Source organism: Hemiscyllium ocellatum, chromosome 2 (assembly GCF_020745735.1).
Source record: "Hemiscyllium ocellatum isolate sHemOce1 chromosome 2, sHemOce1.pat.X.cur, whole genome shotgun sequence".
NCBI classification, from domain to species: Eukaryota; Metazoa; Chordata; class Chondrichthyes; order Orectolobiformes; family Hemiscylliidae; genus Hemiscyllium; species Hemiscyllium ocellatum.
Window position 1 is genome coordinate 148,139,865 of NC_083402.1, and position 26,595 is coordinate 148,166,459.

The window sequence follows — 26,595 nt, forward strand, 5'->3', positions numbered from 1 at the left end:
CTGCTGTCCCTACCTCGTGTCTGTTCCAGGCTGCAGTAGGAAATCAACCTGGATGATTTAAAAAGGTATAAAAAGAGGTCAATGCATTGGCATCATGTTTTAGAGCACTAAGTTCACAGTGGTAGGATGGGAGAATGTCTCACTACACAGGAAAGGACAACCAGCAAGGTACACATTATCATCTTCAAAAAAAAGTACTGTCACTTCTTTGTTTACATTTGGGCCAATGAGTTGAGAGTGGCAGATGGAGTTTAATTCAGATAAATGTGGGGTATTGCAGTTTGGAAAAACAAACAAGGGCAAGGTTTATACAGTTAATGGTAGGGCCCTGGATAGTGTTGTCAAACAGAGAGACCGAGAGGATTGGGTACATAATTCTTTGAAAGTTGCATCACAAGTAGACAGTGTGGTTAAGAAAGCATTTGGTACACTTGCCTTAATTGCCCAATCAGACTGTTGAGTATAGGAGTTGGGACATCATCTTTAGGTTGTACAAGATGTGGGTGAGGCCACTTTTGGAATACTGTGTTCAGTTCTGGCTGCCCTGCTATAGGAAGGATGTTTCTAAATTGGAGAGGGTTCAGAAAAGATTTACCAGGATGTTGCCAGAACTGGAGAGTGTGAGTTATAAGGGGAGGCTGGAGTGTAAGAGGTTGAGGAGTGACCTTATGGAGGTTTATTAAATCATGAGGGGGAGAGGTAAGGTGAGTAGCAAAGGTCTTTTCCCTTTAGTGGGATCATTCGAAAGAAGACGGCATATTTTGTGAGCAGCACAGTGGTTAGCACTGCTACCTCACGGCACCAGAGACCCGGGTTCAATTCCCGCCTCAGGCAACTGTCTGTGTGGAGTTTGCACATTCTCCCTCTGTCTGTGCGGGTTTCCTCCGGGTGCTCCGATTTCCTCCCATAGTCTAAAGATGTGCAGGTTAGGTGAATTGGCCATGCTAAATTGCCCGTAGTGTTAGGTGAAGGGGTAAATTTAGGGGAATGGGTATTAGGTGGGTACCTCTTCTGAGGGTTGGTGAGGACTTGTTAGGCTGAAGGGCCTGTTTCCACACCGTAAGTAATCTAATCTAATCATTTTTAAGGTGAGAGGAGGAAGGGAGCTGAAGGGCAACTTTTTAGGTGGTTCAGGTGTGGAATGAACTGCAAAAGAAAGTGGTAGATGCAGATACAGTTAGACAATAACAATAGGTGCAGGAGTAGGCCATTCTGCCCTTCGAGCCTGCACCACCATTCAATATGATCATGGCTAATCATCCTTAATCAGTATCCTGTTCCTGCCTTATCTCCATAACCCTTGATTCCACTATCCTTGAGAGCTCTATCAACTCTTTCTTAAATGAATCCAAAGACTGGGCCTCCACTGCCCTCTGGGGCAGAGCATTCCACACAGCCACCACTCTCTGGGTGGAGAAGTTTCTCCTCATCTCTGTCCTAAATGGTCTACCCCGTATTTTTAAGCTGTGTCCTCTGGTTCGGCATTCACCCATCAGTGGAAACATGTTTCCTGCCTCCAGAGTGTCCAATCCTTTAATAATCTTATATGTCTCAATCAGATCCCCTCTCAGTCTTCTAAACTCAAGGGTATACAAGCCCAGTCGCTCCAGTCTTTCAGTGTAAGGTAATCCCGCCATTCTAGGAATTGACCTTGTGAACCTACGCTGCACTTCCTCAAGAGCCAGAATGTCTTTCCTCAAATTTAGAGACCATAACTGCACACATTACTCCAGGTGTGGTCTCACCAGGGCCCTGTACAGCTACAGAAGAACGTCTTTGCTTCTGTACTCAATCCCTCTTGTTATGAAGGTCAGCATGCTATTAGCTTTCTTCACTACCTGCTGTACCTGCATGCTTACCTTCATTGACTGGTGTACAAGAACACCCAGATCTCTCTCTCTGTACTGCCCCTTTACCTAAATTGATTCCATTGAGGTAGTAATCTGCCTTCCTGTTCTTGCCACCAAAGTGGATAACCATACATTTATCAACATTAACCTGCATCTGCCATGCATCTGACCACTCACCTAACTTGTCCAGGTCACCCTGTAATCTCTTAACATCCTCATCACATTTCACCCTGCCACACAGCTTAGTATCATCAGCAAATTTGCTAATGTTATTACTAATACCATCTTCTATATCATTAACATATATTGTAAAAAGCTGCGATCCCAGTACTAATCCCTGCGGTACTCCACTGGTCACTGCCTGCCATTCTGAAATGGAGCCGTTTATCACTTCTCTTTGTTTCCTGTCAGCCAACCAACTTTCAATCCAAGTTAGTACTTTGCCCCCAATACCGTGTGCCCTAATTTTGCTCACTAACTTCCTATGTGGGACTTTATCAAAAGCTTTCTGAAAGTCCAGGTACACTACATCTACTGAATCTCCCTTGTCCATCTTCAGAGTTACATCCTCAAAAAATTCCAGATTTGACAAGCATGATTTCCCCTTCATAAATCCATGCTGACTCTGACCTATCCTGTTACTACTATCCAGATGTGTCTTAATTTCATCCTTTATCATAGACTCCAGCATCTTTCCCACCACTGAGGTCAGACTAACTGGTCTACAATTTCCTGCTTTCTCTCTCCCACCTTTCTTAAAAAGTGGTACAACATTAGCCACCCTCCAATCCGCAGGAACTGATCCCGAATCTATCGAACTCTAGAAAATAATCACCAACGGATCCACAATTTCTAGAGCCACCTCATTCGGTACCCTGGGATGTAGACCATCAGGCCCCGGGGACTTATCAACATTCAGACCTAACAGTCTCTCCAACACCAAATCCTGGCAAATATAAATTCCCTTAAGTTCAGGTCCTTCAGCCACTGTTACCTCAGGGAGATTGCTTGTGTCTTCCCCAGTGAACACAGATCTGAAGTACCAATTCAATTCTTCTGCCATTTCTTTGTTCCCTGTAATATATTCCCCTGTTTCTGTCTTCAAGGGCCCAATTTTAGTCTTAACCATTTTTTTGCCTTGCATATACTTAAAAAAAACTTTTGCAAGGTTTGTGAAGGTTTGTAGCTCAGGTTGAGGTTTAGGGTGTAGGTTTGCTCGCTGAGCTGTAGGTTTGATACCCAGACGTTTCACTACCTGGCTAGGTAACATCATCAGTGGTGACCTCCAAGTGAAGCGAAGCTGTTGTCTCCTGTTTTCTATTTATATCTTTCTCCTGGATCAGGTTCCTGAGGTTTGTGGTGATGTTCGTTTTCTAGATCTATGTGTTTGTTTATGGCATTGTGGTTGGAGTGCCAGGCCTCTAGGAATTCTCTGGCATGTCTTTGCTTAGCCTGTCCTAGGATAGACCCAGTCGAAATGGTGGTTGTTTTCATCCGTGTGTAGGACTACAAGGGAGAGGGGGTCATGTCTTTTTGTGGCTAGCTGGTGTTCGTGTATCCTGGTTCTTTTCTTCCTGTTTGTCCTACGTAGTGTTTGTGGCAGTCCTTGCATGGAATTTTGTAGATGACGTTGGTTTTCTCCATGGGTTGTACTGTGTCTTTTAAGTTTGTTAGTTTTTGTTTGAGAGTGTTGGTGGGTTTGTGTGCTACTAGGATTCCGAGGGGTCTCAGTAGTCTGGCTGTCATTTCTGAAACTTCTTTGACATATGGTAAGGTGGTTAGGGTTTCTGGCTGTGTTTTCTTTTCGAAACCACCTTTTCGACTGGGACAACACACCTATCCTAGGACAGGCTAAGCAAAGACATGCCAGAGAATTCCTAGAGGCCTGGCACTCCAACCATAATGCCATAAACAAGCACATAGATCTTGATGCCATCTATCAACCCCTCAGAAAACGAACAGGAAATTACATCACCACAAACCCCAGGAACCCCATCCAGGAGAAAGATATAAATAGAAAGCAGGAGACAACAGCTTCGCTTCACTTGGAGGTCGCCACTGATGATGTTACCTAGCCAGGTAATGAAACATCTGGATATCAAACCTACAGCTCAGCGAGCAAACCTACACCCTAAAAAAACCTTTACTATCTTCCTTTATATTTTTGGCCAGTTTATCATCGTACCTCATTTTTTTTCTGCATATTTCCTTCTTAGTTATCCTCTGTTGTTCTTTAAAAGCTTCCCAGTCCTCCGTTTTCCCATTTATCTTTGCTATGTTATACTTTTTCTCTTTTAACTTTACATCTTTCTTAACTTCCCTCGTCAGCCACGGCCACCCATGCCTCCTCCTAGGGTCTTTCTTCCTTTTTGGAATAAACTGATCCTGCAACTTCGGTATTATACACAGAAATATCCGCCATTGTTCCTCCACTGTCATCCCTGCTAAGGTATTGCACCATTGAACCTTGGCCAGCTCCTCCCTCATAGCTCCATAGTTCTCTTTATTCAACAGAAATATTGTCACTTCCAGTTGTACCCTCTCCCTCTCAAATTGCAGATTGAAGCTTATTGTATTATGGTCACTACTTCCCAATGGCTCCTTCACTTCGAGGTCCCTGATCAATTCTGGTTCGTTGCTCGATACCAGATCCAGAATTGCCTTCTCCCTGGTAGGCTCCAGCACCAGCTGCTCTAAGAATCCATCTCAGAGGCACTCCACAAAGTCTCTTTCTTGAGGTCCAATACCATCCTGATTCTCCCAGTCTACCTGCATGTTAAAATCCCCCATAACGACTGTAGTAACATCTTTGCGACAGGCCAATTTCAGCTTCTGATTTAACTTACATCCGACATCCAGACTACTGTTTGGGGGCCTGTAGGTAACTCCCAACAGGGTCTTTTTACCTTTAGTATTTCGCAGCTCTATCCACATTGATTCTACATCCCCTGACTCTAGGTCCTCCCGCGCAAGGGACTGAATATCCTCCCTTACCAACAAGGCCACCCCACCCCCTCTGCCCGTCACTCTGTCCTTACGATAGCACGTGTAGCCTTGAATATTCATTTCCCAGACCCTGTCCACTTGAAGCCACGTCTCAGTTATCCCCACAATATCGTATCTGCCAATTTCCAAAAGAGCCTCAAGCTCATCTATCTTATTTCTAATGCTTCGTGCATTCATGTATAGTTACACCATTTAAAAGATATTTGGACAGGTACATGAATAGGAATAGTTTAGAGGGATATGGGCCAAACACAGGCAGGTGGGTCTAGATTAGTTTCGGAAAGTTGGTTGGCATGGACTGATTGGGCCAAAGGATCTATCTCCATGCTGTATGACTCTATGATTCTAACAATTGAATATATAACAAAAAAGATGCACTTATTTGTATCCAGCCATTCAAGCAGCATTCAGCATTCAAGCATTGCATCAATATTGACTCTTTTTAAAGCTAGCTGAATGAAAATTAGTCAGTCAAAGAATTTCTATGGTGGGAGAGAATGGAGGAAATAACATTGTTATACAAGAGAGCGCCTGGTAGAATACTCTCCACTTGCCTGGATGGGGGCAGCTCCAACAACACTGAAACCTGACACCATCCAGGACAAAGCAGCTGCTTGACTGGCACCACATCCACAAACATCCACTCCCTCCACAACTGTTGCTCAGGAACAGCAGTGTGTACCAACCAGAAGATGCACTGCAGAAACTCACCAAACCTCTGACAGCACCTTCCAAACCCACAACTACTTCCATCTGGAAGATATACACAATCTGCAAACTCTCCTCCACGCCACTCACCATCCTGACTTGGAAATATATCACTATCACTTTACTGTGACTGGGTCAATATCCTGGAATTCCTTCCCTAATGGCTTTGTGGGTCTACCTACAACACATGGACTATAGGCAGCTCACCACCACCTTCTTAAGGGCAATTAGGGCTGGACAATAAATGCTGGTCCAATCACCAACATCCCATGAATGAATGAAACAAATGAAGCTATTTTGATTTAGTCTCTGCCCTCCCCTTTCACTGTTTGATCACATAGCATTGCCCTTTGATGTGAAGGGCACTGCTTGTCACAGGCCACTCGGGTGTTTTCCTATCTTCCTGGTGGTGGAAATTGAATAAAGATTTGTACACTTTGTGTCTTTCACTGTGAAAAAAAATGAAACAAATGAAGCCATATCAGTGGATTGTAATGTTCTCAAAGTCTCTATCAAAATAGGACTGAGAAGACAATTTATCTACAATTTTCCCAGTTTTAATAAAGTCGTGTCCCTTTAAACTTTTATCAGAGATGATGACAATAAGATTACTTGGATTTTCTTTTGTTTTCCCATCATAGACAAAGCTATGATATTCACATTATGGGAATGATGGACCAAACTGGCTTCAAATCTGGAAACCTCCTAGACTTAAAGAATCCTTTCTTCAGGTAAGTGTTTAGATACCGTAAAAGGCAATAGTTCACTATTACAGTGTTTCTTAAAATAATATCAACAAATGAGTAGAGTTACTGGCTAATGAAATGTTTTAAACAAAGGAGTAAACAGGAATGGGGGGGACAATGGCCCAGACATATTGTCCCTGTGCTGTTAATCCTGAGACCCAGTTCTTGGGACCCTGGTTCAAATCCTGCCACAGCAAATGGTGGAATTTGAATTCAGTAAAACAAAATGTGGAAATAAGAGCTTAACAATGACCATGAATCAATTGTGAGAAGTCAAAAAAACCCTTCTGGTTCACTAATGCCCTTTAGGAAAGGAAACTGCCATCCTTACCTGGTCTGGCCTACATATGACTCCAGACCCACAGCAATGTGGTGGATTCTGAACTGCCCTCTGGGTAATTAGGGATGGGTAATAAATGGTGGTCCAGTCAGTGATGCCCTCATCTTATGAATGAATAAAGAAAAAATATCAGTGTGACCTAATTCTGCTGCACAACATAAACATTAAAAGGTTCGTAATTTTTGGATTTCATATTTAACAGTGTGGATCAAACATACAAAAAATATTAATCGCTACTTAGTTTCTTATTTCTGTTTACCTCCTTCTCATAACTCGTTTTTATACTGCTCAGCATCACTCTACACCCTTATTTAGGAAGTAGATATTGAATATGGCTCCCAAGTCATTTTATGGATTTATAATGAATTTATTCCCCCCTTATTTTTCTATTCCTTCTCAATTCTGTCATTCCAGTGGGAATTTCTCATTGCCACTGTCACTCTGCCCTGATGTATTTTGCTGAGATCAGACTATTTCTGTGTGGAATTTTTTTTCCCCCAGAAACTCCTTTATCAATACACTAGACCACCATTGAATCAAAAACATTGTCAAGAATTGAACTCTGCATTTTATGATCCGAAAAAGTCGAATATTTTTGAGAATGTGGAAGCTAGTGCTAGACGGTGGCTCAATGGCTAGCACTGCAGCCTCACAGCACCAGGAACCCCAGGATCGATTCCAGCCTCGGGTGACTGCCTGTGGGGAGTTTCCACATTCTCCCCATGTCTGTGTGGGTTTCCTCCTGCAGTCCAAAGATGTGCAGGTTAGGGTGGATTAGCCATGAGGAATGCAGAGTTACAGAAGGGGTGGGTGCTCTTCAGAGGGTTGGTATGGGCTGAACGGCCTGCTTTCACACTGTAGTGATTGTATGATTCAAAACACAGGTACAAGGCTTCTATTACTTTACTAATGTAGACGTATGGGTTAAAATATTTGCTTGAAGTTGCATTATATAAGTTTAGTGAAATTATTGAGGAAACCTAAAAACAAGAAGAAATGTTGAGGGTGACGTCAGTTACACAGTTATAAATGCATATAACATAACATTAGTCAGAAAAGTTAAAGCCAATGCAATACAGAGGAATATGGCAAGTTGGATCCTTAATTAACTCAGTGACAGGAAATAAATGGTATTGGTCAGTGGCTGTTCTTATGAATGAAGAACAGTTTGCAGAGGTGTTCCACAGAGCTGTGCTGGGTCCTGTACTCTTTATGGTATATCTCAATGACTTGGACTTAAATGTATAATTGGGAATGAACGAGAGCTGCCAGTTGATTGTGAGGAGAGTGGCTATTGACTGCAGAGTGATATCGAGGGTATGGACGAGCGGACAGAAAAGCAACAAATGAACTTCAAACCCAGAGAAGTGTGAAATAACGCACTTGGGGAGAGCAAACAAAGTAAGAGATTACACAATAAACGGGAGGGTTTTGAGAGAGGTAGAGAAAGGGAGAGATGTTGGAGTATATGTCCTTGGGTGTCCGAAGGTGAAAGATTGGGAGGTGAGGCAATTTTAAAAAAAAGGATACTATTTTAAGGAATTGAATACAAAAACAGGGTTGTATTACTGGAACCAGATAAGTGTCAATAAAATGTGGAGCTGGAAAACACACAGCAGATTAAGCAGCATCAGAAGAGCGAGGGTGTTGATATTTTGGGTAGGATCCTTCCCCAGTCCTGATGAAGGATCCTGCCTGAAACATTGACTCTCCTGCTCCTCTGATGCGGCTTGACCTGCTGTGCCTTTTCCAACTCCACATTTTATCGACACTGACTTTCCAACATCTGCAGTCTTCACTAACTCCATGGAACTGGTTGGGCCACAGCTGGGGTTTTGTGTACAGTATACATTTCAGCAAGGCCGCAGTTGCTCTCGAGAGTACAGAGGAGATTAACCAGGCTATTGCTCGTGATTGAGAATTACACTTAGCTGCGATGAAAGATTGAATGGACGAGGATTCTTTTCCTTAGAACCAAGGAGGCTGCAGGATGAGGTCTAACAAAATAATGAGGATCTAAGGTAGAGTGGACAGGGATGACCTGTTTGCCTTAGCAGTAATATTATTTACTAGGGGCACCAATTTAAGGCAATGACTAGAGGCATTAGAGGGGAGATGTGGAAAGATTTTCTCACACAGAGGATGCATCACTATCCAGTTTGGTGGTTGATGTGGAAACACTCGATTCAGTTCAAAGGAATTTGGTTTTGACACCTGGAAGTGCTGTGTATCTGTTACACAACGGACCAGATGAAGAAAAGTGAATTAGAAAGGGCAGGTAGTTAACATAACAGCTGGTGTAGACATAATGGGCTGAATGGCCACTTGCTGTGCAATGAATTTTCTGTGGAAACAGCTGAACTTACGGGGTCAGATAAAATAGCCATTGCAGACACTCCTACAATTTGATCTTGGCAGCTAAATATTCCAAACTATAAAGTCTTCAGAAAGAATAAGGGCATTGGGGTAAGATTATCTGTATTGAGATCTGGGAGCGAGAGTTTCCCTGGGATTTGTACTGGGACTACAGCTTTTTACCAAATCTGTTAATGATTAGTCACAGACTCATAAAGATGTACAGCACAGAAACCGATCTTTCGGTCCAACACATTCATGTCGACCAGATATTCCAACTCAATCTAGTTCCACCTGCCAGTACCTGGCCCAAATCCCTCCAAACCCTTCCTATTCATATTCCCATCCAGATGCCTCTTAAATGCTGTAATTGTGCCAGCCTCCACCACTTCCTCTGGCAGCTCATTCCATACACGTACCACCCTCTGTGTGAAAAAGTTACCCCCTAGGTCTCTTTTAGATCTTTCCCCTCTCACCATAAACCTATGCCCTCTCGCTCTGACTCCCCCAACACAGGGAAAAGACCTTCTCTATTTAACTTTGTCCTAATTAGGACTTACAGAGGCATGAAGGAATTTTGGTGACCATTTAAAATAAAAACTAAGGAGAGTACAGGTACAAAATGCAATAAGAAAGGGTAAAGGAATGCTGGCTTGATCTGACGCTTGCTGTTGTGTAGGTACTAAATGAATTTCAGGACTGAGTGATAGACTGTTATTGAATAATGGGATCAAACACTACGGAAGAAGGTAGGCCAATAGATTTTAAATAAGTGTCGGTGATGACCTAATTGAATGGCAGAACAGAGGGGACATTTAGAGTCTTAAAGATGTACAGCATGGAAACAAACCCTTCGTCCAACTTGTCCATGCCAACCTGATATCCCAACCCAATCTAGTCCCACCTGCCAGCACCCAGCCCATATCCCTTCAAACCCTTCCTATTCATATACCCATCCAAATGCCTCTTAAATGTTGCAATTTAAGCCTCCACCACATTCTCTGGCAGCTCATTCCATATACATACCACCCTCTGCGTGAACACTTTACCCCTTAGGTCTGTTTTATATCTTTCCCCTCTCACCCTAAACCTATGCCCTCTAGTTCTGGACTCCCCCACCCCATGGAAAAGACTTTGTCTATTTATCCTATCCATGCCCCTCATAATTTGTAAACCTCTATAAGGTCAACTCTCAGCCTCCGACGCTCCAGGGAAAATAGCCCTAGCCTGTGCAGCCTCTCCCTGTAGCTCAGATCCTCCAACCCTGGCAACATCCTTGTAAATTTTTTCTGAACCCTTTCAAATTTCACAACATCTTTCCGAAAGGAAAGAGACTAGAACTGCACGCAATATTCCAACAGTGGTCTAACCAATGTCCTGTACAGCCGCTACATGACCTTCCAACTCCTGTACTCAATACTCTGACCAATAAAGGAAAGCATACCAAACCCCTTCTTCACTATCCTATCTACATGCGACTCCACTTTCAAGGAGCTATGAACCTGCACTCCAAGGTCTCTTTGTTCAGCAACACTCCTTAGGACCTTACCATTAAGTGTATAAGTCCTGCTAAGATTTGCTTTCCCAAAATGCAGCACCTCGCATTTATCTGAATTAAACTCCATCTGCCACTTCTCAGCCCATTGGCCCATCTGGTCAAGATCCTGTTGTAATCTGAGGTAACCCTCTTCGCTGTCCACTACACACTACAATTTTGGTGTCATCTGCAAACTTACTAACTTTACCTCTTATGCTCGCATCCAAATCATTTATGTAAATGACAAAAAGTAGGGGACTCAGCATCAATCCTTGTGGCACTCCACTGGTCACAGGCCTCCAGTCTGAAAAACAACCCTCCACCACCACCCTCTGTCTTCTACCTTTGAGCCAGTTCTGTATCCAAATGGCTAGTTCTCCCTGCTAGATCTAACCCTGCTAAACAGTCTCCCATGGGGAACCTTGTCAAACGCCTTACTGAAGTCCATACAGATCACATCTACTGCTCTGCCCTCATCAATCTTCTTTGTTACTAGCTCAAAAAACTCAATCAAGTTTGTGAGACATGATTTCCCACGCACAAAGCCATGTTGACTATCCCGAATCAGTCCTTGCCTTTCCAAATACATGTACATCCTGTCCCTCAGGGTTCCCTCCAACACCACCACCGGCGTCAGGCTCACTGGTCTATAGTTCCCTGGCTTGTCCTTACCACCCTTCTTAAACAGTGGCACCACGTTTGCCAACCTCCAGTCTTCCAGCACCTCACCTGTTACTATCAATGATACAAATGTCCCAGCAAGAGGCCCAGCAATCACTTCTCTAGCTTCCCACAGAGTTCTCGGGTACACCTGATATGGTCCTGGGGATTTACCCACCTTTACCCGTTTCAAGACATTCAGCACTTTCTCCTCTGTAATCTGGACATTTTGCAAGATGTCACTATCTATTTCCCTACAGTCTATATCTTCCATATCCTTTCCCACAGTAAATACTGATGCAAAATATTCGTTTAGTATCTCCTCCATTTTCTGTGGCTCCACACAAAGGCCACCTTGCTAATCTTTGAGGGGCCCTATCTCTCCCTAGTTACCCTTTTGTCCTTAACATATTTGTAAAAACCCTTTGGATTCTCCTTAATTCTATTTGGCAAAGCTATCTCATGTCCCCCTTTTGCCCTTCTGATTTCCCTCTTAAGTATACTCCTACTTCCTTTATACTCTTCTAAGGATTCACTCGATCTATCCTGTCTATACCTGACATATGCTTCCTTCTTTTTCTTAACCAAACCCTCAATTTCTTTAGTCATCCAGCATTCCCTATACCTACCAGCCTTCCCTTCCACCCTGACAGGAATATACTTGCTCTGGATTCTTGTTATCTCATTTCTGAAGGCTTCCCATTTTCCAGCCGTCCCTTTACCTGTGAACATCTGCCTCCAATCAGCTTTCGAAAGTTCTTGCCTAATACCATCAAAATTGGCCTTTCTCCAATTAGAACTTCAACTTTTAGATCTGGTCTATCCTTTTTCATTTCTATTTTAAAACGAATAGAATTATGGTCGCTGGCCCCAAAGTGCTCCCCCACTGACACCTCAGTCACCTGCCCTGCCTTATTTCCCAAGAGTAGGTCAAGCTTTGCATCTTCTCTAGTAGGTACATCCACATACTGAATCAGAAAATTGTCTTGTACACACTTATGAAATTCCTCTCCATCTAAACCTTTAACACTATGGCAGTCCCAGTCTGTGTTTGGAAAGTTAAAATCCCCTACCATAACTACCCTATTATTCTTACAGATAACTGAGATCTCCTAACAAGTTTGTTTCTCAATCTCCCTCTGACTATTAGGGGGTCTATAATACAATCCTAATAAGGTGATCATCTCTTTCTTATTTCTCACTCACTTCCACCCAAATAACTTCCCTGGATGTATTTCCGGGAATATCCTCCCTCAGCACAGCTGTAATGCTATCCCTTATCAAAAATGCCACTCCCCTTCCTCTCTTGCCTCCCTTTCTATCCTTCCTGTGGCATTTGTATCCTGGAACATTCAGCTGCCAGTCCTGCCCATCCTGAGCCATGTTTCCGTAATTGCTATGATATCCCAGTCCCATGTTACTAACCATGTTCCTAACCAGTTCATCTGCCTTTCCTGTTAGGCCCCTTGCATTGAAATAAATGCAGTTTAATTTATTAGTCCTACCTTGTCCCTGCCTGCCCTGTTTGGCTCACTTCTATTCTCAGCTGTACCCGTCTCAGATCGATCTCTTTCCTCCCTATCTCCCTGGGTCCCACCCACCCCACCACCCCCGCCACCTTACTAGTTTAAATCCTCACCTTGACCTCCTTCCACCTATCCCACCTCCATCGCCCCTCCCCCAAGTCCCTCCTCCCTACCTTTTATCTTAGCCTGCTTGGCTACTCTCTCTCATTCCTGATGAAGGGCTTATGCTCGAAACGTCGAATTCCCTGTTCCTGAGATGCTGCCTGGCCTGCTGTGCTTTGACCAGCAACACATTTTCAGCTGTGATCTCCAGCATCTGCAGACCTCATTTTTTACTCGAAGATAATTTAAATCCTCCTAAGCAGTTCGAGCAAATGTCCCTGCCTGTATATTAGCCCCCTTCCAATTTAGGTGCAATCCGTCCTTCTTGTACAGGTCACTTCGACCCCAAAAGAGATTCCAATGTTCCAAAAATGTGAATCCTTCTCCCATACACCAGCTCCTCAGCCATGCATTCATCTGCTCTATCCTCCTATTCCTGCCCTCACTAGCTCGTAGCACTGGGAGTAATCCAGATATTACTACCCTTGAGGACCTCCTTTTTAAAATTCGACCTAACTCTCTGTAATCTCCCTTCAGAATCTCAATCTTTTCTCATCCAATGTCGTTGGTTCCAATGTGGACAATGACCTCCTGCTGGCCCCTTTCCCCCGTGAGAACATTCTGCACCCTCTCTGAGACATTCTTGATCCTGGCAACAGGGAAACAACACACCATTCTGCTTTTTCTCTGCTGGCCACAGAAACGTCTGTCTGTACCTCAGACTACAGAATCCCCGAACACAATTGATCTCTTGGAAGCCGACGTACCCCTCGTTGCATTAGAGCCAGTCGCAATACCAGAAACTTGGCTGTTTGTGCTCCGTTCCCCTGAGAATCCATCACCCCCTACATTTTCCAAAACAGCATGCCTGTCTGAAATGGGTATATCCACAAAAGACTCCTGCACTAGCTGCGTCCCTCTCTTACCCTTCTTGGAGTTAACCCATCTATGTGACTGCATCTGAGACGTTCCCCCCTTCCTATAACTGCCATCCATCACATATTGTTGCTGTTGCAAATTCCTCATCGCTTCTATCTGTCTCTCCAACCGATCCACTCGATCTGATAAGATTCACATTCAACAGCATTTATGGCAGATATAATCCGCAGTAACCCTTAAACTCTCTTTAAACTCCCACATCTGACAAGAAGTACATCTCACTGCAAAGGCCATTTTTGCTCCTTCACAATCTACAGACCCAGAAAATAACACCGTCTTACTCCTCTACAAACACTGCCCCCGGTTAAATTAATAGCTATGGCTTATATTTTAAGTTTAATCAAGAAACTTATCTCCAAAAACATATAATCAAGAAAGAATCCACTATACTCACTACTGCAGCCTTTCTATTGGACAGACTTAAAACAACAAATAACTTATCTGATTCTGTGCTGTGATCTTCGCCCAACAGTTCCTGCAAGATCAGTTGTGAATTTCACTGTTTTTTAATTTTCCCAATGTCTAGCAATACACGAATTCAAACAGCAAAGGCAGTAACTGTGCAGGTTCTTTCGCTCTTTCTCTCTTTTTTTTTCTCTCTCTCTCTTGCACTGACCTCACCATGTGCTTCCTTTGTCTGTTGTTCTCCCTTTTAAACTGCTGTTGTTTTGACTTTTTTTTCCCAAAGTTCCAAAACAATGCAACAGCATATAAAACAGTAATTGCTGTGCCCGGAATTCGAGGAAATCACCTCCAACACCTAAAATACCTGAAAAAAGGAGCAGCTCTTACAGCCAGAAATTTTTGCCATCCTCCACCTTGGATTACCCAGAACCCTCGTCTGGTCATCTGGTCCAGACCCTTTGTAATCTGAGGTAACCCTCTTCGCTGTCCACTATGCCTCCAATTTTGGTGTCATCTGCAAACTTACTAACTGTACCTCTTACGCTCACATCCAAATCAGTTATGTAAGTGACAAAAAGTAGAGGGCCCAGCACCAATCCTTGTGGCACTTCACTCGTCACAGGCCTCCAGTCTGAAAAACAACCCTCCACCACCACCCTCTGTCTTCTACCTTTGAGCCAGTTCTGTATCCAAATGGCTAGTTCTCCCTGCTAGATCTAACCTTGCTAATCAGTCTCCCATGGGGAACCTTGTCAAACGCCTTACTGAAGTCCATGCAGATCACATCTACTGCTCTGCTCCCATCAATCTTCTTTGTTACTTGCTCAAAAAACTCAATCAAGTTTATGAGACATGATTTCCCACGCACAAAGCCATGTTGACTATCCCGAATCAATCCTTGCCTTTCCAAATACATGCACATCCTGTCCCTCAGGATTCCTTCCAACAACTTGCGCACCACCGATGTCAGGCTCACTGGTCTATAGTTCCAGTATATAGCTTGTCTTTGCCGCCCTTCTTAAACAGTGTCACCATATATTTCCCTAGTCTATATCTTCCATATCCTTTTCCACAGTAAATACTGATGCAAAATACTCATTTAGTATTTCCCCCATTTTCTGTGGCTCCACACAAAGGCTGCCTTGCTGATCTTTGAGGGGCCCTATTCTGTCCCAAGTTACCCTTTTGTCCTTAATATATTTCACTGTTTGTTAATTTTCCCAGATGCACTCTGATGTCCAGCGATACATGAATTCAAACAGCAGAGGCAGTAACTGTGCAGATTCTCTCTCTCTCTCTCTCTCTCTCCCCTGCACTGTCCTCACCATGTGCTTCCTTTGTCTGTTCTTCTCCCTTTTAAACTGCTGTTGTTTTGACTTTTTTTTAAAGTTCCAAAACAATGCAACAGCATATAAAACAGTAACTGCTGCTCCTGGAATTCGAGGAAATCACCTCCAACACTTATAATACCTCAAAAAAAGGAGCAACTCTTACAGCCAGAAATTTTTCCCATCCTCCAAGAGGATTCGCATTCCTGAAGAAGGAATGCCCAATACATCAATTTTCCTGCTCCTTGGATGCTGCCTGACCTGCTGTGCTTTTCCAGCAACACATTTTTCAGCTTACCCAGAATCCTCCAATTATGCAGAAAATTAGGACAGATTGAAGATTTGTATGAATTATTGATTGTTTAATTGATGTTTGATAATTCAGTACATTCTTCTATCAAGATCTTCAGAAAAGATTATCAGTGGTCCAAGTTATTTTCTCAAACAATAACAGAAAATTCTGGAAATGCTCAGTAGGTCAAACAACATGACAGGAGAGAACAGACTAGTTAATATTTCAGAAAGGTCAGCTTCATATCTCAATTGGACTACGTAGAGGAGCTAGCTAGATGATCACTACAGAGTAAGGGGATATCAGTAGCGATATTTGAGTGTACTGTTTACAAAGTATTGTTAGAATAATATTGGCAGACATTACCAACAAGTCACCTGGGCAGCTTTTTTGTGACAAGCCCAACAAACATCTGAGAAGGTGCATTTCTCCGATTCTGGCTCCTTATGTATCCTCAGTTGCCTTTGTAACACCGTTGGTGGTTGTGCCTTCACCTTTCCAGGCTGTGCGGTCTGGAATCCCAGTCTGCCTGTCTGGTTGATTGCTGTTGTTGTTAAGTGTATTCCAAATACTACACAGGAACAAGCCAACAAGTCACATGTGCAGTGTGGGTAAAGGATGTGGCCACAATTGTAAAATCATTTTTCACTCAGTTAATGAAACAAAATAAATATTTTGCAATTTGAAAGAGACCTTTGGCATTCAAGAAAAACTTTGAAAATTGTCTTTGCAGAGTAAATCTTAAGGTTGTATCTTGAGTCAGGGGTGTCTCCAGCATAAACATTAGAATTCTTTAATCTCTTATTTTTGCTTTCTGTTTATTCATCAGTTTTTATGAATGAATCCTTGTGAAAAATTACCCTCTCAACTGACACCAGCTTATCTACCGATACGATACTCAGGTGACCCATAGGAACAGGACTGCAATGCAACAACGAGATACAGATGTTTTAGTGACGCCTCCCAGTTGCATTAACCCCTTTTCTAGAACATTTTATCAATTTTATCACTTGTGCAAAATATCAAATTATGTCTGAAATCTTCAATCAAAAGTAGCCAACCAAAACATCAATCAACAACTGAGAAGTACAGAAATAATGTGAGAATCATGTAGATATTTACAATGTTAGCCATGTTCATGTGTCTGTGCACACAGCCAGTGGCTGCTATCTGTAGAAGGTCAGATCTGATCAAAGATACTATGTAAATAGGGCAGTCTTAACAAGCTGAACAGTAATGTAACATTTTTATTTCAACTTTCATAATAATAGATAAATTATAATGAGAAACTGCTTTAGAGCAAAATTCATTATAATAAAATATTTAATAGGTATGGCTTATTTATATCTTGGCACTCTATGTAATATTTTGGACATATGTAGCTATATTACAGTGGAAAATATGTGCTGTATAGCTTATAGTGTAGAATTATTAACTTTTATAATTAAACTTTACACTCATTATATTGGAGGATGTCACTGCAAGGGGACGTGACATATTTTGTTATCCAGTGCAATGGACTCATTCCTGGGTTGGATAATGGAGAATAAACGTACTCCTTTGTAAGCTTTCCCAACAATGAAGAACAACCTGTAGCTAAGAGGTGCCAGCTAGAAACCAAACCAGCCTTTCTTGCAGTATGGTTAAGCAAGTCCTAACCTCTGGGTGATGTTATCATGGCACCATGGCAAGAGAAAGGGCAATCTGCTACCAAACTCTGTGTCAAATTATTACTGAGGTAAATGATTCCTGATGAAGGGCTTTTGCCCGAAATGTCGATTTCGCTGCTCCTTGGATGCTGCCTGAACTGCTGTGCTCTTCCAGCACCACTAATCCAAAATCAAATTATTAATACTGTTTATTATTATTATTTTCAAAAACTGTTCAAATGTTACCAGTCCACCCACTTCCAAATCACAGCAATCGGTTAACTTTATAGTTATTTTTCTAAGACTTGTATTTGTAAAAGGAACATCATGACTTCAAGCCTATAATTTGAAGTCACTATTGATGAACGAGGTTTTGAGAATATTGGGTGTGTTGTGTTTAATTTTGCAGAGATGCCCAGAAACCATACTTGGGAATTCTTTATAATTCATACAACTAAAACAAGGTCATCAGACATCAGCAGGGTCCCTTTCCTAAAAGGCTGCAGGCTAGTTCTGATAGGGTACCAGGTTACAGTTCACAAATGTGTGTGTCTGTGTGTGTGTGTGTGTGTGTGTGTATATGTGTGGGTATGTGTGTGTGGGGGGGTGGGGGTGAGTGTGTGTGTGGGTCCGTGTGTGTGTGGGGGGGTCTGTGTGTGTGTGTGTGTGTGTGTGTGTGTGTCTGTGTGTGTGTATGTGTGTGTGGGCCTGTGTGTGTGTGTGTTTGTGGGGGGGTGAGTATGTGTGTGGGTCTGTGTGTGTGCATGTGTGTATGGGTCTGTATGTGTGTGTATGTGTGGTTCTGTGTGTTTGTATGTATGTATATGTGTGTGGGGGGGAGATCTGTGTGTGTGTATGTGTTTGTGTGTGGGTCTGTGGGTGTGTGGGTCTGTGTATGTGAATGTATGTATATATGTATGTGTGTGTGTGGGTCTGTGTGTGTGTATTGGTCTGTGTGTGTGGGGGAGGCCTGTGTGTGTGTGTTTGTGTGTGTGTGTATGTGTGGGTCTGCATGTGTGTGTGTGTGGGTCTGTGTGTATGTATGTATGTATGTGGGGGGGGTCTGTGTGGGGGGGTCTGGATGTGTGTATGGGTCTGTGTGTGTGGGTCTGCATGTGTGTGTGTATTTACATGTGTGTATGTATATATGTGTGTGGGGGGAGGTCTGTGTGTATGTATGTGTTTGTGTGTGGGTCTGTGGGTGTGTGGGTCTGTGTATGTGTGCGTGGGAGGGGGTCTGTGGGTGTGTATGTGTTTGTGTGTGGGTCTGTGGGTGTGTGGGTCTGTGTATGTGTGCGTGGGAGGGGGTCTGTGTGTGTGTGTGCTTGTGGGGGGGTGAGTGTGTGTGTGGGTCTGTGTGTGTGGGTCTGTATGTGTGTGTGGGGATTTGTGTGTGTGTGTGGGTCTGAGTATGTATGTATGTATGTGTGTGTGGGGGTCTGTGTGTGGGGGAGTCTGTGTGTATCGGTCTGTGTGTGTGGGGGAGGCCTGTGTGTGTATGTGTGTGTGGGTCTGTATGTGTGTGTGTGTGTGTGTGTGTGTGTGTGGGTCTGTGTGTATGTATGTATGTGTGTATGGGTCTGTGTGTGTGGGTCTGCATGTGTGTGTGTATGTACGTGTGTGTATGTATGTGTGTGTGTGTGGGGGGGAGGTCTGTGTGTGTATGTGTTTGTGGGTCTGTGGGTGTGTGGGTCTGTGTATGTGTGTGTGGGAGGGGTCTGTGTGTGTATGTATGTGTGTGTGTATGTGTATGTGTGTGTGTGTGGGTCTGTGTGTGTGGGTCTCTGTGTGTGTATGTATGTGTGTGCATGTATGTGTGTCTGTGTGCGTGTATGTATGTGTGTGTGTGTGTGTCTGTGTGTGTATGTATGTGTCTGTATGTGTGTGGGTCTGTGTGTGTGTATGTGTGTGGGTCTGTGTGTGTATGTGTGTGTGTATGTATGTGTGTGTGCTTGTGGGGGGGTGAGTGTGTGTGTGGGTCTGTGTGTGTATGAATGTGTGTGTGGGTCTGTATGTGTGTGTGGGGGTCTGTGTGTGTGTATGTATGTATGTATGTGTGTGTGGGGGGGTCTGTGTGTGTGTGTGTGTGTATCGGTCTGTGTGTGTGGGGGAGGTCTGTGTGTGTGCATGTGTGTGGGGGGGGTGTGTATGTGTGTGTGGGAGGTGGTCTGTGTGTGTGTATGTATGTGTGTGTGTATGTGTGTGTGTATATGTGTGGGTCTGTGTGTATGTGTTTGGGTCTGTATGTATGTGTGTCTGTGTGCGTGTATGTATGTGTGTGTGTATGTATGTGTGTGTGTATGTATGTGTCTGTGTGTGGGTCTGTGTGCGTATGTATGTATGTATGTGTGGGGGGGGTCTGTGTGTATGTATGTGTGTGGGGGGGTCTGTGTGTGTGTGTGGGTCTGTGTGTGTATATGCGTGTGTGTATGTATGTGTGTGTGTATGCATGTGTGTGTATGCATGTGTGTGTATGTGTGTGTATGGGTCTGTGTATATGTACGTGTGTGTATATGTATGTGGGTGTGTGTGTGTATATATGTATGTGTGTGTGTGTGTGGAGGGGTCTGTGTGTATGTACGTGTGTGTATATGTATGTGGGTGTGTGTGTGTATGTGTGTGTGTGGAGGGGTCTGTGTGTATATGTATGTATGTGTGTGTGTGTATATGTGTATGTGTGTGGGGGGGTGGTCTGTGTGTGGATGTATGTGTGTGTGTGTGTGTGTGTGTGTGAGGGTGTATGTGTATGTGTGTGTATGTGTGTGTGTGTCTGTGTGTATGTGTGTGTGTGTGTGTGTGTGTGTGAGGGGGTGTGTGTATGTATGTGTGTGTATGTGTGTGTGTGAGGGGGTGAAGTCCTTGCTGTGCTTTCCTCCCAAAGGATTGTCCCCCTTGTTTTCTACTGAAAACGCAGTTCTGCTTCACAGTCTGCGTTTACTAGGACATCAACATGTTTAAAGAAAGCTATTCAGACTCTGAAACTTGTGTATGGATTCAAGTACAGAATTTAAGGAAGATATTTCTTCGTATGTGTAGCACAAAAATTGTTTGAGTTGAAAAATTAAACTCTTGCATGTATGACACTATGTTTCTTGTATTATTTAAAGACTGATGGATCACTATCATGACACTGAAAGCAGTAGACAGGGATGAATGCAGCAAGAATTGATCAAGTCCATGTAATCATTTTTGTAACAAACCTCTATTAGTGACAGGCCAGTACCCTCCTGCTGACTAGATGACATTGGGTGGTATCGGGAATGTAACAGCTCATTTGAACTGAATGATATGTAAAAATGCTACCTCATACCAATGGCTTTTGGTTGTATCATCAAACAGAAAATAAATTCCAACATTACCTTATGACGTGTCACTCAGTCTTAATATTTCTACTGCATCTTAATATTTAGCAACTTCTGGGAAAAGGAATTCTAAACCCTCAAAAATGGAAACAACTTCCGGCTATCCACCTTCTCCAGTCCCATCAAGATTTTATATGTTTCAATAAGATTACATCTCCTTCGAAACTCCAATGGATATACACCCTAACCTGCTTGACTTATCTTCGTATGATAGGTCTTTCATCACAGGATTTTTTTCACATAAGGTCAGTACTGTCGACAATATCCAGATGTGGTCTCACCAACGCTGTGTACAGCTTCAGTAAAACTCATTCCATACATGCACCACCCTCTCCATGAAAAAGTCAGCCCTTGGGACCTTTTAAATCTTTCCCCTCTCACCTTAAACCTATGCCCTGTAGTTCTGAACTCCTCAACCCTAGGAGAAAAGACATTTGCTATTCACCCTACCCACATCCCTGATGATTTTATAAATCTCTATAAGGTCACCCCTCAGCCTCCGACGCTCCAGAGAAAACAGCCCCAGCCTGTTCAGCCTCTCCCTATAGCTCAAACCCTCCAACTCTGGCAATATCCTTGTAAATCTTTTTTGTACTCTCTCAAGTTTAATACCATCCTTCTTACAGAAGAGCGACCAGAATTGTACCCTGTACTCTAAAAGTGGTCTCACCAATGTCCTGTACAGCTGCAACATGACCTCCCAATTCTTATACTCAATGCTCTGACCAATAAAGGCATGTCTGCCAAATGCCTTTTTCACCACTCTGTCCATGTGCGACTCCACTTTCAAGGAACTATGCACCTACACCCCCAGGTCTCTTTGTTTCGCAAAAGTCCCCAACGCCCGACCATTAAGTGTACAAGTCCTACCCTGATTTACCTTTGCAAAATGCAGTACCTCACATTTATCTAAATTAAACTTCATCTGCCACTCCTCAGCCCACTGGCTCATCTAATCAAGGTCCCGTTGTACTCCATGAGATAGTCTTCTTTACTGTCCACAACACCACCTATTTTGGTGTTATCTACAAACTTAGTACTATATCTCCTATATTCACATCCAAATCATTTATATAAATGAGGAAAAGCAATCGACCCGGCGCTGATCCTTGAGTTCACAGTCTTCCAATCTGAAAAACAACCCTCGACCACCACTCTCTATCCTGTTTTCTTGAATAAAGGTGGGACATTTGCTGTGTTCTAATATGCTGGAACCCTGTTTAGAATTGAAGGAATTCTGGGAATTGATAACCAATGCCCCAATTTCTTTGCAGCCACTGTTTTTTAAGGGTACGCGCAGCTGGCCCTGGGGGTGTAAAGTAGACAGGCAGGAGGTCACCGTTTCGGGTGTAACGTCCTGGGGGGATGTCAGTGTTTCGGCCCAGTGGTTTTCCTAGTGCCTTTCTGGCAGTGGTGTTGATTGTTTTAAATTCATCCTTCCTGACCACCTTTTGATTTTCAATTGCCTTTGGGAAAGTTTCCTAATCTTCGTTCAAGTAAATATTCACAAAACACCTGTTCAAAGTCTGCACCATTTCTACACTTCCCATTATCCATTTGCAAGACTCACTCTCTGTAGGCTGAGGACAGCAGACTTTGTTCCCGAGATGTCATTACTGAACCTGACCTGAATTCACACCATTTGATGCTAATTTCATGGTTAACATTGGTGAGGGAAGGGGCTGCAGGTCTCCAATCTCAGCAATGCGACCGGCGGCACTGGGAATGCTTCCAGCTAACTCCTGAAATCCAGCCGAGTGTGACTAAGCTTGACACGGACCATTCAGACAAGCCCCGTGAGCTGAAGAGATGGAGATGGGTGTTTTCGGGTGTGGGTGGGGGTTTACCGTGGGCTACAGGCTGCCCACTATGGTATCCAAAGTATCCTCAGCCAACACAGTCAGGGTCTCACAGTGCAGGTTAGTGGATGGGCCGTACCAAATTCGCCCTCAGTGTCCAGGGATGTGCAGGCTCGGTGGGCTGGCCAAGGTAAATGTGGGCTTACAAGGGTAGGGCACGCATTGGGTCTGGGCAGGATGCTCTTCAGTGGCTTGCACTGTTGGGATTCTACGATTCTTCCGCCTGCATAACTGTGGAACTACCACCACTGGTAGTACTCTGGTGCCAGGGAAGAGGTCCTTCAATGACCTTTAATTGGACACTTTGGGGCCACAAGTAGGACTTACCCTTGATTAAATCTGAGGGTAAGGCACTTGTAGTGCAGTGGTATCCCTATCTCTGAGCTAGGAGGCTTGATGGTGTGGGTAAATTACCTACTGCACAGACATCCAAATACTCAAACAATTATTTAAACTTTATTGCATATAGCAACCAAAATAAGACTCAAGTGAGCAACTTAAGCCTCACACCCAAATCAGCAATTACCCAGTTAGAGTCACAGAAAAGTACAGCAAGGAAACAGACCCTTTGGTCCATCTCATATATGCCAACTAGATATCCCAACCCTCTCCAATCATTTTTGTGTAGAAGTGCTTCCTAACATCTCTCCTGAACAGTCTGACCTTAATTCTCAGACTATGCTCCCTAGTTCTAGAATGCCCAACCAGTGGAAATAGTTTATCTACTCTGTCTTTTTCAGGTAAAGTTAAAAATCACACAACACCAGGTTGTAGTCCGACAGGTTTAATTGGAAGCACTAGCTTTTGGAGCAATGCTCCCTCATCAACCACCTGATAAAGGAGTGGCACTCCAATTAAACCTGTCGGACTATAATCTGGTGTTGTGTGATTTTTAACTTTGTACACCCCAGTCCAACACCGGCATCTCCAAATCATTTTTCTGGTAATATCTTGAAGATTTCAATCAGATCCCCTCCCTGCCACAATCTTTTAAATTTTAGAGAAGAAGTAAATACAGACTGATTAACAGCTACATTATATTTCACACGTATGTAGTGTGATCTCTGATTAATTGTGCAATTCTGCACAGTAACTGTCTTCTCAGGAGGATGCTGGGACATCAATGTTTCTCAGGGAGAACAAAAATCAGAATTTGACGCCACCTGGTGACAGATGCTTTGTATGTAACTGTTACAGCTTCCCTGTTTTACTTCTAAGTAACCTACCTTTTCTTTACGGATTTTGTTAAAAACAGGAAGAGGAAGGTTGCTATTCCTACCCTCACCCAAAACAAAACTGAGACATTCATCCCAGAGCAGTCACCTCCATTTGCAGAGTTCAAATCAACATTCAATCAACGCTATTATCCTCTGTCCAACCTTAACCTGTTATTAATTGAGCTCTTGTTGAATCAACGCAAGAGGGTTTTGTAGTTATACTGAAAACAAAAAAAATCGCTGCGTGTCAGGCAGCATCCATGGAGAGACAGCAAGCAACGGTTCACGTCTGGATGGATGCCTCTTCATTGGATCACAGTTAGGCTTAGTGGCATACTTGCAGTGTCTGTAGCTCTGAGCCAGGAGGTCTGTGTTCAGGTCCTAACTGCACCAGGTTGCAGGTTAATAGCAGGTTGATTTAAGAAGAGATGTTGAATCAACACAAGGTATTCAGCTTTTAATTGTATCAATAGTGCACAATATTATTGACCTACTTTCAACCAGAGGCTGATTTAATAAGTTTGGAGAGACAGCCAAGTTGCAAAGGAACAAATGCGTCGTCACATTAGCCAGTACATTGGAAACTTTGGTTTATTAAACAATTTTAGGTGTTTGTAATGTCTCAGTAAAAGTAGTCTTCAGATACGTTTACAGAGAAGTGAGTATTCAAAATGTTTATCATATCAAAAATAAGGTTACAGTGTAATCTGTGCAATATTCTCTGTGTTGGTGTAGTGGATGAGAAATATTGTACAATTTCAAATCTTTTCCAAAATCTCTTTTGCTCAGAGTCTGGTTGTCTTAATTAACTTATTTTTATGTATTTCACTGAGCATTTCAAAATCTAAATTCACTCGTGGTGTGAAAAATTGCATCCAGTGTATGACTTTCACCATGACACATTAAGGATCTTCCCATTTCTGGTCATTAAATAAAGTGCCAACTATGGTAATCAACTTATAAGGTGGTAAAGAAAAAACTATCAAGTGACCACAGAGGGTGGTACGTGTGTGGAATGAGCTGCCAGAGGAAGTGGTGGAGGCTGGTACAATAACAACATTTGAAAGGCCTCTGGATAGATATATGTATAGGATGGGTTTAGAGGGACATGGACCAAGTGCTGGCAAATGGGACCAGATAATTTAGGATATCTGTATAGAATCCCTACAGTGTGGAAACAGGCCATTCAGCCCAACAAGTCCATACTGAGAAACAAAGCTCACTTCAATAATTTCAGTCCGAAACAAGATCTGAATCAGTAGTGTCATTTATTTCACACTTGCAAGTGGGTGCAATGTCCACTATCCACAAGGCAGGGACAAAACACACCGAATTCAACAAGTACTCAATATTTATATAATTTGGTTTCTTTTTTTAATTTCATTGCTCCTCCCCTGTTTACATCTCCCATTTCTCTAAGACCGGCGCCCATTATCTCTTGCCTTGTCTGTGACAAAATGCTTATTTCTGGCCTCACAAAGCCATTTGACCTCATCCAGCTGTGGGTCGTTGTTAGGCATATCCTTTCCTTACCATTATCTACTCCCTCCATCTGTGCCTCTCCTCTCAGCATCTTATCGTTAAGACCCTTTTAATTGGGGTTTGTTCCTGTGTTTCTGTAAAAGTGGGAAACAGATGTTTGTACCTACTGTTTGTACAGGCGTATCTAGCTTAACTGCCTCCCCTCACAGCACCTTATCTATTCGCCTGTAATATCTACCATTGTTTTGCAGTCCCATTTCAATCTTGCATACAATTTTAGCTAATACAAACAAACAATTATATATTTCCTCCACATAGTTTGCATTCTTGTTGACTCAGCTCTTGGCTGAAACAATTACACACTGGGTGTGAGTTCATTTACTTTGTATAAGTAATTATAATTGCAGAAGTGACACTGCTTTACCTATATCCCACAACACCGACTCGCCCCTACCACTTCGCAATTCCCTGACTAATGCACTTAACCTACACACGGCAGACACGTCAGCGTGGCCCATTCACCCAGGCTGCACATGTTTGGATTGTGGGAAGAAGCTGCACCCGGACACTATTCCGGGCTGGAAAAGCGCAGCAGGTCGGGCAGCATCCGAGGAGCAGGAGAGTCGACGTTTCGGGAATTCCTGAAGAAGGGTTTATGCCCGAAACGTCGACTCTCCTGCTCCTCGGATGCTGCCCGACCTGCTGCGCTTTTCCAGCAACACTCTCTCAGCTCCGATCTCCACCATCTGCAGACCTCACTCTCTCCTACTATTCCCATGAAGCCACCCGGACCCTATTCCGGGTTGCACTAGGAGCCACCCGGACCCTATTCCGGGTTGCACTAGGAGCCACCCGGACCCTATTCTGGGTTGCACTCGGAGCCACCCGGACCCTATTCCCGGATGCACTAGGAGCCACCCGGACCCTATTCTCGGATGCACTAGGAGCCACCCGGACACTATTCCCGGATGCACTAGGAGCCACCCGGACCCTATTCTCGGATGCACTAGGAGCCACCCGGACCCTATTCCGGGTTGCACTAGGAGCCACCCGGACCCTATTCTCGGATGCACTAGGAGCCACCCGGACCCTATTCCTGGTTGCACCAAGAGTCACCCGGACCCTATTCCGGGTTGCACTCGGAGCCACCCGGACCCTATTCCGGGTTGCGCCATGGAGTTACACGGACAGTAATCCTGGTTGCACCAAGAGTCACCCGGACACTGTTGTAA

The 26,595-nt window shown here is 43.5% G+C and overlaps 1 protein-coding gene across 1 annotated transcript in view; it reads left to right on the forward strand.

Annotated features, from left to right (window-relative positions):
- The window catches only part of carm1l (coactivator-associated arginine methyltransferase 1, like), a 109,392-nt gene extending 88,586 nt beyond the window's left edge, over positions 1–20,806 (forward strand). Inside the window, exons 12-13 of the mRNA XM_060841044.1 lie at positions 6,206–6,295; positions 16,624–20,806. Of these exons, the coding sequence (XP_060697027.1) occupies positions 6,206–6,295; positions 16,624–16,636 (103 nt within the window). The 3' untranslated portion in view covers positions 16,637–20,806. The remainder of the gene's footprint in view (positions 1–6,205; positions 6,296–16,623) is intronic.
- The last annotated feature ends 5,789 nt before the right edge of the window (positions 20,807–26,595 follow it).